Raw genomic sequence first — 15,078 nt, forward strand, 5'->3', positions numbered from 1 at the left:
TTGACCTTTACTGGGGATTAATGATCATTTGGGAGAAAATTAATGGTCCAAATTGCCCTCGAGCTTTTTACCCCAGTCAGTCATTAATTCCCAGACAAGAGGCTATGCACAAAACTGTTATTGCTATTATAAAAGGAAGGTTTGTGGAAATACTCTCTTTTTGAATATAAAACTATTTTTAATTTCTATACATGGAACATGCTGTCCACAGAACATCATTAATGTTAGCAGTGTGGGTGTGATTATTATTGATTACTGATGAACAGTGTGTTGCTCTGAATATGAACTACAACTAAAAAACAGTCTGGGAAGAGTTTGCTGACAAACTGGAGTAACAGTTTAATCTTTTCTGATATCCATTGAAACTGAAATGTTTGTGATTCTGCCCATTCAGCCCCATGCTTCTCTTATAGTTCTATTGTCTAAATCCAGGAATAAAATAATAATGAAAAAATCTGAGAGACAGAAATGATAAATATTGTTAGCGTGAAGACTGTGTTTCTCTAATTGTTTGCCTTTAATGCTTCTGTTTTCTTGTTGTGCCTGGATTGAGAGGTGAACTATAAGTGAAATGTAGGATAGGTCTGGGAAGAACCACAAATCATATTTTATAGGCTAGTATTGATGTTTGAAAAGTCTGATTTTGCTGTGATTTTGTGTTCAGTTTTTGGATTAGGATTATTCCATTTCTTTTACAGAATAAAATTTCCAATCATGCGCAGTTTCATATCTGGGCTTTAGTCCTTGCTGAAATAAGCACTCCGAGTATAATTCACCCTATGCAAATGGCTAGCACAAGACCTCATGCACCACTTAAATCCAATTTAAACCCTTAACATCAAGCTGAAGTGAGATTCAAATGGTACATCAAGCCTAGTGCTAGCCCTGTTTACAGGAGTCGATTTTATCCAGAATGATTAATTTCCTTGCTTGTTGCCATGCATAAAGGTGCTATAGTTTGAAAAGGCTGCCCGCATTTAGAGATGTACTTTCAGATACAATCCAAAATCTACTTCAAAATTTACATTCTGGCAATTGTGTCTTCACCCACAATCTCAGATACCTGGATTTGCATCTCTCTTCTTGCTAATACCAGAGGAATTTTAGAGTTGACCACACCTATTTCACTTTCACTCCGGATTCTCTGCCGTCTACAACACAAACGGCAGCAGCTCAGCATTTTCCTGTCTTGTACATTAGAGGCCTGTCTTTTAAAGCAAAATTTTGGGGCATCAGTGATTGGTGTTTTTTCCCCTTCTGCCCTTTTCATGTAGGGGACAAAAGGTTTTTTGTGGGGTGAGAGGAGGAAGTGTGGGAGAGGAAGAGTGATTCCCTGAATGAGACCACCCACTGAACTTCTTTCCTCCATTTGTTTCATTGTCCCCTAGTGTGATGGAGTTATCAAAACAGCTCAAGCCAAAAGGCCAAGAGGTGGTCCAGCTGTGAGGAGAACCTCTCAGGGTCCATAGAAAGGGAGTTCTGTCACAGTTGCGCTCAGCCTGCAGTCTGGCTCTGCCAGGTGAAGGGACTCTGTGTCTGGCTTGCTTTTTGGAGCCTCTGCCTTCCTCCCTTCCAGCCAAGAATCCGATAGGGACATCTCCAGACAGGATATCCACCTAGTTCAATGCTTGGGATCCAGCAGGGACATCCTTCCTCACCAACATGTGATGCTTTTGGAATAAATCCCTCAGTGACTGCTGCCCCTACCCCCAAATCCCTTGACCCAGTCCGCTTCAAATGGCCTCCTTAGGGAAGTTCTCTTGTATGAATCCAGTGTCCAGGGGCACAGAGAGTCAAAGCTTTCCTTGCAGACTAAGTTCCCAAAGAAAGCACTATCTAGGGTGGGACCAGTCTCCAAACAGGGACAAAAATCTTTTCTCCATGAGGCACAAAAGAAAAGCAAAAAGTCCCCAAAACTCAAGATGCCTTCCAGACCCACATAGTTTCCCCCTAGTTCTAGCTCTTCCCCTACTGGATGCCTGTGTCTCAAATACAGATGAGGTTACAAAATGGATTCACTGAACCTTGTGACTGAAACCCAAACCTGACACTGTTTCCCCCCCCCCCCCCATTTCTGCTTAGCACATACCCTGAGCAGAATTCCATCAAAAGCCTAATTGTTCCTTTGTAGATTTGAGCAGGTGTCCACTCATCTGCGGCAGATATATATCACATAATATTGAAAATAAAAGCAGGAATGTTGGGTTAAAATAAACAATGATACTCACATTAAGTGTGCATTTCTTTTATATCTCTTTATATCTCTGAGATACTTCCTCATTTTCATTACTAAGCAGAAGGTACTTTTGTATTACTTAACTGGCTTTTTCTGAGCATCAGGATTCCACCAGACTTTGAAACCATATGCTGGTAATGTTCTGCTACTGTCATTAATCTAGTACACAAGTGGACACTCATTAATGGTAAATTATAGTGAATTTAATCTAGTATTGTATACCACAAAATTCACATTAATACCAAATGAGTTCATTTATGATTAATGTTATTGCAGGGAATGTTAAATTAACAGTGAACCACTGTTAAAGTTTCCTTTAATTATCTGACTAGTGATATATTTTTTCCTCTCAAAGTTCCAATTCATTTTGCATATGGGAAGTCTGCTAAATCACTGGAACAGAATTGTAAAACCTCAGGCAATACCAGCTTTTAGAGGTGAGAGCAACTTAGATGGATAGTGGGGTTGTTGTTTTTTTAAATCTAATTGTTGGTTGTCCTAAAAATCTCCACAAATGTCTCATTTCAGTACACGTAAATCAATTGGGGTTAGAGATATTTCTTTTATTTATAAAAAGGCCAGTATGTTGATTCAACAGCAAAGCCGTGAACTCAAAGCATGGTGGTCTTTCCTAAAAGGTGCAAAAGAGAGCAATAACACATGCAGTAGAAAGCATAATACAATTTCCATCTACTGTAAGGAGGGCTGGTGCAATGCAGTGATTAAGGGGAAGGCAGAGTGTTGAGAATCCTGGAGTTCCCTGAATTTATTACTTTTAAGAGGGACTTATGGTCAAAAAGTCAGTTTAAATTAAAATATGTAAATACAAACTGTGCACATGAATCTCTTCATATTGCTTTGAAACAGTCACCTCTAGGGTGAAATGTTTTGAGTAGATACAGTTGAAGTTTGTAGGCAAGTGCAGTATCTTGATATAAGGGGACATAATCTTTATTAGATTTAAAACAGTGGACACTGAAAATGTATCATTTGGCACTGATTTTGCATGTGGTTTACTGGATGGCAGTGGATGCTTATTTACGAGATTATCTTGCGTTAGCAGTCCTGGGGTCTCAGACCTTTCTGCTGAAACTAGGGTTTTGCCATTCAACTGAAGTCCCTTGTTTTCCCTCTCTACCTTAAAGCTGGGTTCAGGCCTTAATAGGTTCAAGTGTGCCATTTACCTGTCTGTTGGCTTTCTCCCTTTTGAATTAGAAGATTCTGTGGAGCAAGGCACTATGTGGATCCCAATGTCATGCTCTGTTGCAGTACCTCATTCACAAGTCAGTGTGGGCCCGCAGCAAGCTGGCTGTATGTTCAGTCTCAGCATATAGACAGCTGGCTTGAATTCAGCATTAACAGAGGAATGGTGGGGAAGCTGGGAGCTTAGGAGCACCAATTTAGGAAATCACCTGCTTAAGTGCATCTCTGCTAGGAAAACATTTAAGTACTTCCTAAAAACAAAGTAGGTGCTTAAGTGTTTTCATGGATCAGGGTGAAGGGAGAACAGATTCCTCTCCCTAAATCCTCCTAGCTCAACCTTTATGGAGACACCTTCCCTCTACAAATTAATCTTGCTTCCATCTAATCCCAAGTGCTTCCCAATTCATCCACCTCGTATCCCTCGCTTCAGAACCACACCCCTCCTAAGTATCACAACCCCACCAAAATGATCCTCTTGAAGTAGACCTTCCAGCATATTTCATATGCACCTCCAAGTACTGCCAGATTAGTAACTGTTAGTATTGGGCATTCATTGGAACTGCTATTTAAGATGACAGCACAGAAGAAGGCAGGTGAAATAGTGTAGCTTTGAAAGAGTTAAGGTTTGAGTAACAGCTAACATGGATTTAAAAAATTGAAATAGCAGGTATTTAAAAAAAAAAAGAGGCAGAAACCAAATATATATAATACTGCTTGTTGATAACAGAAAAGCAGAGACCATGGAGCTAGCAGCAAGTTAAATTGAAAAGGATTTAGTTCTGCTCTGTAACCTGGCTGACATGTGGCAAGTGAAATTATTGTTTACAAGTGTAAGTAATTATATGTTGGGTTCAAAATTAATTGACAAAAGCACAGAATGACCGGAATTAAAGTGGAGCAGCGGGATGTCACTACAATTGTCTAGACAATGTAGGGAAGCCAGCTAGAGAATAGAAAATACTAGGTATATTTGTGATACAGTAGAAAGTCAGTGGTATGAGATTACACAACTGCCTGTTAGTGAGGGCATGCTTTAATTGCATTACTGCACAATACTGCAGTAACTAATCACTGACAGACTTAATGTAGTAAATAACCTGTGCCACCACTGTGTTTTCAGTAGGGCTGTCGATTAATTGCAATTAACTCACGTGATTAACTAAAAAAAAAAATTAATCGTGATAAATTGCGGTTTTAATCGCACTGTTAAACAATAGAATACCAACTGATATTTATTAAATATTTTGGATGCTTTTCTACATTTTCAAATATATTGATTTAGGTTACAGCACAGAATACGAAGTGTTCAGTGCCCAATTCATATTATTTTTATTACAAATATTTGCACTGTAAAAATTATAAAAGAAATAGTATTTTTCAATTCACCTCATACAAGTACCATAGTGCAATCTCTTTATCATGAAACCGCAACTTACAAATGAAGCTTTTTTTGGGAATCTAACTGCACTTAAAAAGAAAACAATGTAAAACTTTAGAGCCTACATGTCCACTCAGTCCTACTTCTTGTTCAGTCAATCGTTAAGAGAAATAAGTTTGTTTACATTTATGGGAGATAACGCTGCCTGCTTCTTATTTACAATGTCATCTGAAAGTGAGAACAGACATTCACATGGCACTTTTGTAGCCGGCATCACAAGGTATTTACGTGCCAGATATGCTAAGCATTTGTATGCTGCTTCATGCTTTAGCCACCATTCTAGAGGACATGCTTTTATGCTGATGACGCTTGTTAAAAAAATGTGTTAATTAAACTTGTGACTGAACTCCTTGGGGGAGTGTTTTACCCACTTTTTGCCATATATTTCATATTATAGCAGTCTTAGATGATGACTCAGCGTGTTCATTTTAAGAACACTTTCACTGCAGATTTGAAGGTACCAATGTGAGTTTTCTAAAAATAGCTGCAGCACTTGACCCAAGGTTTAAGAATCTGAAATGCCTTCCAAAATCTGAGGGAGACGGGGTGTGGAGCATGCTTTCAGAAGTCTTAAAAGAGCAACACTCCAATGCAGAAACTACAGAACCTGAACCACCAAAAAAGAAAATCAACCTTCTGCCGGTGGCATCTAACTGAGGTGATGAAAGTGAACATGCATTGGTCTGCGCTGCTTTGGATCATTATCGAGCAGAACCCATCATCAACATGGACGCATGTCCTCTGGAATGAAGGTTGAAGCATGAGGGGACATATGAATCTTTAGTGCATCTGGCATGTAAATATCTTGCAACGCCGGCTACAACGGTGCTATGTGAACACCTGTTCTCACTTTCAGGTGACATTGTAAACAAGAAGCGGGCAGAATTATCTCGTGCAAATGTAAACAAACTTGTTTGTGTGAGTAATTGGCTGAACAAGAAGTAAGTCTGAGTGGATTTGTAGGCTTTAAAGTTTTACATTGTTTTATTTTTGAATGCAGTTATTTTTTGTACATAATTCTACATTTGTAAGTTCAACTTTCATTATAAAGAGATTGCACTACAGTACTTGTATTAAGTGACTTGAAAAATACTATTTTTATTTTTACAGTGCAAGTATTTATAATTAAAAATAAATATAAAGTGAGCACTGTACACTTTGTATTCTGTGTTGTAATTGAAATCAGTATATTTGAAAATGTAGAAAACATCCAAAAATATTTAAATAAATGGTATTCTATTATTGTTTAACAGCATGATTAATCACGATTAATTTTTTTAAATCGCTTGACAGCCCTAGTTTTCAGCCATTCAGAATTAATCCCTTAGTTCTGATGATTGCTGGTGTGCATCATTTCTTTCAGCCTTGGAGATTCGTGCTCCTGGCATCAAAGATTTAAGTTTGCCTCAAAAGTCCAGAAATAGAGTATTTCAGTGCAAAGATTAGATGTATGTAATTTGTACACTACAAGTTCAGATTCATAACAGAGAGTGGGGATTTTCTTTCATTCCTCTCAAATGTGCACTCTGCATTGTTTGAGACAGGTTCACACATCAGACAGACATTCATCCACATTCTGTTGTCTCAGACTAATTTGCTTTTGCAGTGCAAAATTATTTGAAGTGGTGACTTTTAGTGCACATTTGAGCAGTTATTTTGCATTTAGGTGTTAGGGAAGTGTTCCTGTTCTAACAGGGACAAGTTTCTTCAAATAAAATGTAGTAGATTTTGAATGTAGGGCAAGCCTCTGAGTAGGACACTGTTTTATCTTTTTGCAGGGCCCACTTGGAGGCAAGTGCAGAAAAATGGAGCAGACTGCTGACATCACTGGAGGAGCTAATCAAATGGCTGAATGTGAAAGATGAAGAGCTGAAAAAGCGGATGCCCATTGGAGGGGATGTTCCAACTTTACAGCAACAGTATGACCACTGTAAAGTGAGTTGGCTGCATTTAGCAAATAAGTATATTAAAATAAAGGAGAATAATAAATAAGCAGAAATAGATTTGAATTTCCCCTAATGCTAAATCTTGAGAAGTGTACCTTTTTTAATCATGGCCACATTTTCTTACCAGATCAGAGTAATTTAGAAACTCTCTTTAAAATTACACCAGAATGGTTTCTGATTTATATATTTTTAGTGAAGAAAAATTTGGTCCATTTCCTGGTGTTCTTCACCTTCTAACAGGTAAGTCTATCATTCTGTGAGCGGAACTGATCAAAACCCTATAAAAATAAGAGCTAAGCAAGAACTATAAAACAATGTTGATTCTAAATTTAGTAGAATTATCTTAAGGGTTCTCCACATACTGTTAAATGGCCATTATTGTTTTTTTCTGTTTAGTGGATAGTTTTGTTTACAAAGACTCAGAATTGCTTACAAGCACACAAACAAAACTAGTTAGGCCTCACATTTTGTCATCTAGCTCTTCTAACTGTGTTGTTTAGTGAATCCTAAAATATCTTGGTGTACATTAAAATATAGACAAACAAAAGCCCCCAAGTAAGGTAAATATACTTATTAAACCAAATGTATCCTGGTAGTGAGCATTATAACTTTAATCATAATGTATATAACTTGTCACATTGAGTAGTTCTGCACAATAACACACTGGTTTATTTTCTATGACTGTTTAGTGGGGATGTTAATATTTTTCACATTCAATTTTTTGATCAATAGAAAGATGCTCTGCCTTAGTTTTTTTTCGGTGGCTTTGAGTTGCTAAGTCCTAATAGGAAAACTTAAAAAAAATCTGCTTTGGTACCATATATTTCTCTTCATTCATTCATTTTTAATAAGGCTATTTCCATAAATACAGGATCTTTGTTTCATAACCGTTCATCTTCTCTCCCCCCACCACCTGGCCAAAAAAAGAAATAGAAATAAATAATCATACTCTGTTGCAGACATAACTTCTCTGAATACTTTATGGTGATCAAACAGGGTTTTTTAAGCAGGGCTTTGGAGCGGAGCCTGGAGCTGGAGCACAGACCAGTAGGTTTTTGCCCGGAGCTGGAGCAGAGCTGGAGCGGAGCAATTCAAAAATTTGATTGCTACAAATCCCTGTTTTTAAGATCAGATAGGCAATAAAAGACGGAGCAGATAAATAAGTCGGGAACATGTCTCCAACAATTGCGCCCCTCCCCTCTTCTCCCCCCCCCAAAAAAGCTTACGTAATGTAGGGAACTTTTTCCATAAATCCGGATTTCCGTAAGTTGGGTTTGCGTAACCTGGGGAGCATCTGTATTTTAAAGTCTCTGTCAAACAGGTGTTAATTGGTCTTCAAATGAACTTCAGCACATACTGTATGCTAGTGCTACATAGAAAGCAACCCTTTAATATGACATTTAAAGATCTTAAGTGCTTTACAAAAATAGGTGTTATACCCAAAGATAGGAAAACTGAGGAACAAAGAAGTTAAGTGATTCATCCCAGGTACTAGTGAGATAGTGGCAACATGAAGGAGAAAACATCAAGACTCCATATTCCCTATCCTCTGCTTAAGGAGTAACTCTTTCAGATTATGGGAGAGGGTGAAGCTAGGTTTAGACTATGGAGCAAACCAAGTACATCTGTATAGAGATGGGGTTTTGGAGCTTCCTTACAGATTATTACACGATTGTTCATTTTCCAGAATTTAAATTATCATTTAAAATGACAACAAACCCCCACTGTGGTCCAAATACCATTTTTAAATGCAGATGTGCAGCTTCTGAGGGCATGTCTAGATGAACAGTTAGTATATGGTAAGATTTGGTGTAAACCTGCAGTGCTCCAGCAAGCCGTGCACTAACTGTCCATGTGTACCCTGTTGTCATGCACTGTCTGGGTGGACACAGCTGCTGTGCAGTAAAAGTTCCCTAGTATACTGTGTTAAATAGGAGTCCCAGGCACAGATATACATGTAGAATTTGACCCTGTCAGCTGAAATATAATGTCCAAGAACAATGTCTGGTTTTAGATTTGATTCTGAACATTTTATCACACCACCCAACAAAATGAAATGAACAGATTTCTTGTGTGTGTATGTATGATGTGTATATGTATAAATAAATAATTTTGAGTTGTAGGTTGAACCACAGTTTTCTAACATTTATCTTAGCTGGAATGAAGAGATCCTTTACTTACCATCCTCTCTTCTCATCCTACATGTATGTCATTGCACCTACCCAAGTGTGAACTATTTGGATATGATGTTTCATCTTCCTTTGTAGCATTGTCGATTGGTTACTGCCAGAGGGAGAAACCTAGACGAGACGCACCAAGTGATTTGATCCTCTATGGCAACACTTACGTTCCTATATTTAATAGGCACTGTATATTACTTCACTTGATATGTAGTTTATCAGTATTACATCAAACAGAGCAATTGCTGTCTTTTCTATGAAAATTGAAAAACATCTTTTTGCTGATTCTCTTCCTCCAATATATTTGAATTGTCCCTACTTAGGATGTGGAATGAAGAGAATCCCTTTTGATCAACTCTAAAAGGCTTATGCAGGTGGTATTTCTCCTTTCTTCCTCAAGTAGTGTCCCTACGGGTCCACTTCAGGTGCACTTCAGTACTACACACCGGGATGCAACATCTTTGGTAGCAGTGCCCTCATGGGCTGCACATGCGAGCAGCGACTGCATAGCGCTGGGCAGTCAAACTGCCCTCAGCTCCTTCTCAATTGCCCTTGATGTGGGATGGAATCTCTAGCAGAGCCCTTGATGGGAGAGTCTTTACTTCCTTTAGCAATGTCACTGTTTCTGTTAAAGGTTTATAGTTGATAGTTGTTTCCGTTTCTTACATTTTCCTGCCCCGCCTTTTAATTTTTTCCCCCTCTCTGTTACTCCTTAGGCTAGGATAATATATTTTTTTTTCTTCATCACATGGGGTTATGCCTGGATCCCCCGGGTTTAAGAGGTGCTAATCCTGCCCTGAGGCCATCCCTGTAAGCAACCGGCATTCACGGTGCATTCGTTGCTTGGGAGAGGGGCATATACCACAGAAGTGCACCGACTGCCTCAACTTAAAGACTTGGACCCAAAAGAACCAGGAGCTGAAATTAAAAATTTTAATGCTGGCGAGTGCACTGCGGTCAGATTCAGACTGTGGCCCCAATATCTCTCCTTCACAGGGGTCACTGCCGGCACTATCATCTGCTGCTCCACACTCGACGTGCACTGTAAAAAGAAAAGCCACAGACTCTCATAAAGATGGCAGGAAATGGACCTTGAGCTCGCCTATCAAGGAGCCATCCCAGGAAATAAGGTCCCCCCAGAAGGTCGGTAGCCTCAACATCTTCCATAGTGTGACTCAGCTCTAGTGACCACCTGGGGACTTCCGGTACAGTCACTACTGATAAGTCCAAGAACCCTAAGAGTGCAGGACCCCGGAAGACAGTACTAGCAAAGACAGGCCCAAAGCTGCATAGTTGGCACTGGCTGCTCCAACTAAACATGTGGCACCAAGTGCTTTGGCACAATGAAGCCATTGGTGCCACCTACTGGTGAATTGGGAGAATGCAGACTAAGTTTGGCACCATCTGCATTGTCCTCACCAATGCCTAGATCAGGGGTGGCCAAACTTACTGTGCCTCCAAGCCACATACAACAGTCTTCAGAAGTTCGAGAGCCTGGTGTGCCTGCTGGGGCTCGGGGCTTCAGCCCTGCAAGATGCGTTTGCTGGGGCCTTGAGCCCCAGCAAGCACCTCCCATGGGGCTGAAGCCCTGAGACCGCCCCTTCCCACAGGCAGAAGACCTAGCCCCCCACCGCCCTGCTGTAGGGCAAAAGCCCAGAACTCCTCCTGCCCCAGTCTGGTAGATGGAGAATGGGGGGGCTGCGCGAGCCGCACTTTAACTGTAAAAGAACCACAGTTTGGCCATCCCTGGACTAGACCGTCCATGGCACCAATGCAAGCACAATCCATGGTACTGCTGCTGCTGTCGATACCACGAGAATTCCGATCCTGAGAGACCCGATTGTCTCTGGAACCCCAGAGTTGCCACTCCTCCTTACCGAGCTGCCAGCGGTACACATCTCTCCCCCCGGAGAGGCAACTGGTATCGCACTGATCTCCTTCACCATCTAGGCCCTCCTCCCCCTTCTCCAGTGAGGAGGAAGAGGAGGGTGAAGAGGCTTACACCATGCACTCCCCCAATCTCCCCAGGGGACTGCACAACACGAACCTTATACGTGCCCTCAGTATCGGGAAACCAGAACCAACCCAGGATCTTGGTACAGGCACCCTGTGGATGCCACCCTACATGCCTATCCCTCCACACTGGCCCTATTGGGACACTTGTGCTATGTACAGGCAACACTTTCACAAACCACCCATTAATCAGAGGGATCGACACCGGCACTCTCCATATTCATCTTTATCCAGGCCTCCCAAACCTGAGGTAGAACCTTTAGAGGAGCATGAGGAAAAACTGCATGAAGAAGTTACACCACCATCCAACATCTTTTCATCCTCGCCAGAAGGGGCAATTATGCCACCACCTCCAACATCTGGTGGTGATTTTAAACTCTTTCAAGAACCGTTTAGTAGAATAGCAGACTCTTTCCAAATCCCCCTGGAGGAAGTGCAAGAATTACAGCACAAGCTGCTGGATATATTACAGACTTCCACGTCGACTATAATCGCACTCCCGGTCAATGAGGCCTTATTGGACTCAGCCAAGGTGATCTGGCAGACCCCAGCATTGATACCTCCTTTGTGTAAGCAAGTGGACAAGAAGTACTATGTTCCCAGCGTAGACAGATCTCAACCTAGTCATCCACACCTTACCCATCTACCTCAAATCAGTTTTGAAAATTTGGTTGAGGCCCCGAGATGCCTCCCCCTGGACCATGTGCTGCAACCATTGAAAATACTCCATTAGTTTGATAACCATATGACCCACTTCTACCCAATGTGGCAGAAGATCACCTCTGACAAGTGGGTGTTGGAGATCATCAGCAATGGGTACTCGATTCTGTTCCTCTCCCTCCTGCCTACCCACCTCCCCTCCTGCTCCGTCTTCCCATGAGCACCATCTGCGAGACTAAATAAATTGCCATCTATGGTTGGGTGCCGTAGAACCAGTCCCATTTTGACACAGAGGGAAAGGATTTTATTTCAAACGCTTCATAATGCAAAAGAAAAATGGCAGGTGGAGATTGATCCTAGATTTGAGAAACCTCAACAAGTTTGTGAAACAACCACGGTTCAGGATGGTCATGTTTATTAACAATAATCCCAGCAGTGGAACAGGGGGACTGGTTCTCGGCCCTCAACCTCCAAGGCGCATATTTCCCCATCACCATGCACCCTTCTCATAGGAGATTGCTAAAATTTGTCCTGGGGTTGGAACATTATCAGTACAAAGTGCTACTCTTTAGCCTTTCCATAGCACCCGAGTGTTCTCTAAGCTTTTAATAGTGGCAGCAGCACACCTCTTTAAACAGGGAATTATAATATTCCTATACCTACACAATTGTCTAATCAAAGCTCCCTCTCGAGCCAACACGCTTGAAGACATATGAAGAACAATGGACCTTTTCACAAGACTAGGCCTTGAAATAAACACATTAAAATCAACATTGACACCAGTACAACAACTGGGCGTCAATGGACATGTTCGTACAACGTTACACAATCACCCAGAACTCGGCGTTGGATACTATACTAGGAGGAACCATCCTATGCTCTTTAACAAATCCAACCCTGAAGCCCCAGCCTATCAACTCGGGGTTTTGTCCTACAGTCACCTGAAGCGGAGCACCCATAGGGACACTACTGAATGAAGAAGAAAAAGTTACTCGCCCTGTGCAGTAACTGATGTTCCCACCTCTTACACCAAATGTCTGCCTTTGTAAATGAACACCAAGGGTTTCCATTTTATCACTAATCCTCAAGCCCTAATGTTGGGATCACTTGCCTTCCAGTTAAGGATGACATGATGGGTCTCCTTTTAGATTCCATCAGCGCCAATCCTTAATTGGCTAGAGGGTTCTCAATGCAGAGGTGTGTGGCATGCTTTCCCCTTTCTCTGGGGCTAAGTATCTTTCCACAGTACCACTTTCAGCCCTCTCCCGACTTACAGAGCAAAACACCCAGGATTTGAACCTTGTTCTTCCAGATGCCAGGTATTTGATATTTATATTCTCTGACATATGTTCAGTGATTGGTTCTGCTTATTGTGATATAGTGAGGGTCATGGGCATTTAGTTTAGAATTATGCTTTAGTTGTCACCATAAATATTGTAAATGTACAATTAGAGTAAATATTTGTTTATTAGAAATCTTTAAATGAAACCATTCAACTAGATTTCCCCATATTTATTGATGTGTGCATGCATGCTACAGAACAATTGATTTCCTTCAGCTCCTCTTTTGATTTTCTTTTCTCTTTGGTGAAACAAGCCAATCAAATTTCGCTAAATCTGACCAAGAGAGAATTTTTTTTTCAAAGATACTCCCTTCATGCCACTTGTAAGCACTGGGAACCGTCACATTATTTTTGACCCCCTACCTCTCAGATTGTTAAATCTTCTAAACATTTCACATATCTGCAAGATTTACTTTTAATACTACTAAAATCCTCAACCTCATGTCTTGCGTCTGATGAAGTGGGCATTCACCCACGAAAGCGTATGCTCCAATACTTCTGTTAGTCTTAAAGGTGCCACAGGACCCTCTGTAACCTCATAGTTGTTGTTCCATGCCCTGCTATTTGCAATGCTCTCCTTGCTGGTCTTCCAAAAGTCTCTCTTCAGCAACTGCAGATCAGCCCAATATCATACAGCAGTCTAGTTTTTGCTTTGCCTTATTTTCATGTGCTACCTCTCTTTTCACTTCATTAGCTTCTTCTGTTGAGGTTGTTGATTTGAAATTGTCATTCTAGCATTAATGCCATCGTCCAAACTGGTCAGTATTTCCTCCCGTTTTTTATTCCCACTTCTCCCTGCCTTCCTGTTTGCTTCTTTCATTCATATTCACTCAGCCAGTTTACCAAAACTCATTCTGACACTGCCATTTAAAAACTACCAGGAAGTTAGAGGGAGTTTTGCCAATTAATTTAATGGGGACAGGATTTCATCCCAGACTTTATCCACATTTAGCTCTTTGTAAAGATCATCTTCTCTCACTTCATTTTAATAAGTCCTGAATCTTTTCCTCATTTTAGTGTTGCTACTTCTAATGATTTGATACCCCTCTTCCTCCTTGTAAACCTAATATTTTGTTCTCATTCCAAAATGCCTGTTGTTGATTTGTTTGTTCCTGTTTAATGCAATTTGCTTTATTGCTCTCTCCTTCTGTTAGCATTCCCCAGTGCTCAGGTTCAAGGGCACTATATATACGTACAATATAATGTAATTTTAAATGTTTGTTCGCTTGATTTATTTGTGTGCTACTGAGAAGTGTTAGGGTGGGAGGAAAGAAACTGATTGCAAATTAATTATAAAATTGGCTTTTTATTTTGATAACAGTGATCATGTTAATTTTTCTGAAGAAGGTTTACATTCAAAGAGAATACATACTGGTATCACTACCAGGAGTAAGGGCTGCAAAATCAAGACCAAATTACTTGAATGAACAGTAACCTTTTACAAGTGTAGTAATGTGTTGCCCCAGTGTCCAGAAGTTCATTTTGCTTCTTTCAGAATAGCCCCAGGTGAATATTCCCAAAAATACTTTAAATTCTTTTATATTAAAGAAATATGTATTAGTAATTTGAGAGGAATTCAAAGTAAAAACAAATGAGCAGTATAAAATATACCTAGGACAAAGATTACATTCAGCCTCACATACTATTGAAAACTCAGATGTAACTTAACGCTTCTCTTAGGGGGTTATTTGCTGTGCCAGAAAGAAGTGTCGGAATGAAGGCAACTCCCTTTTTAATCCCTATTTTACTACTCCATATTTCCATATTTCTCATTAATGCCAATCTGTTTCAAGTCTGATTTCTCTTTCACTCTCTTCGCTCTTTCCCAGGCTTCCTTGTCACAGTTCATTTTAGGTTTTCAAAGAGTTATATGATAATAGCACTTTTGTATAAAAATTCTGATAAATTACAGTGATCGCATCAGAAGATGCTCCTAGTTCCTGATGTAGGCTCCATCTATGGCCTGGGACAAATCACTGTACTTTTCTGCATCAGTTTCCCAATCTATAAAAGGAGGTTAATACTTATCAGTCTCATAAGGCTGTCTTATGGAATAGCTA

General features: G+C 40.4%; 1 protein-coding gene across 1 annotated transcript in view; it reads left to right on the top strand.

The window, feature by feature from the left end:
- The window catches only part of UTRN (utrophin), a 534,032-nt gene that overhangs the window by 325,010 nt on the left and 193,944 nt on the right, over positions 1-15,078 (top strand). The window contains exon 54 of the mRNA XM_065401441.1: positions 6,656-6,812. Within this exon, the coding sequence (XP_065257513.1) occupies positions 6,656-6,812 (157 nt within the window). The remainder of the gene's footprint in view (positions 1-6,655; positions 6,813-15,078) is intronic.

The sequence above is a fragment of the Emys orbicularis genome, chromosome 3 (genome assembly GCF_028017835.1).
Source record: "Emys orbicularis isolate rEmyOrb1 chromosome 3, rEmyOrb1.hap1, whole genome shotgun sequence".
Lineage (NCBI taxonomy): Eukaryota > Metazoa > Chordata > Testudines > Emydidae > Emys > Emys orbicularis.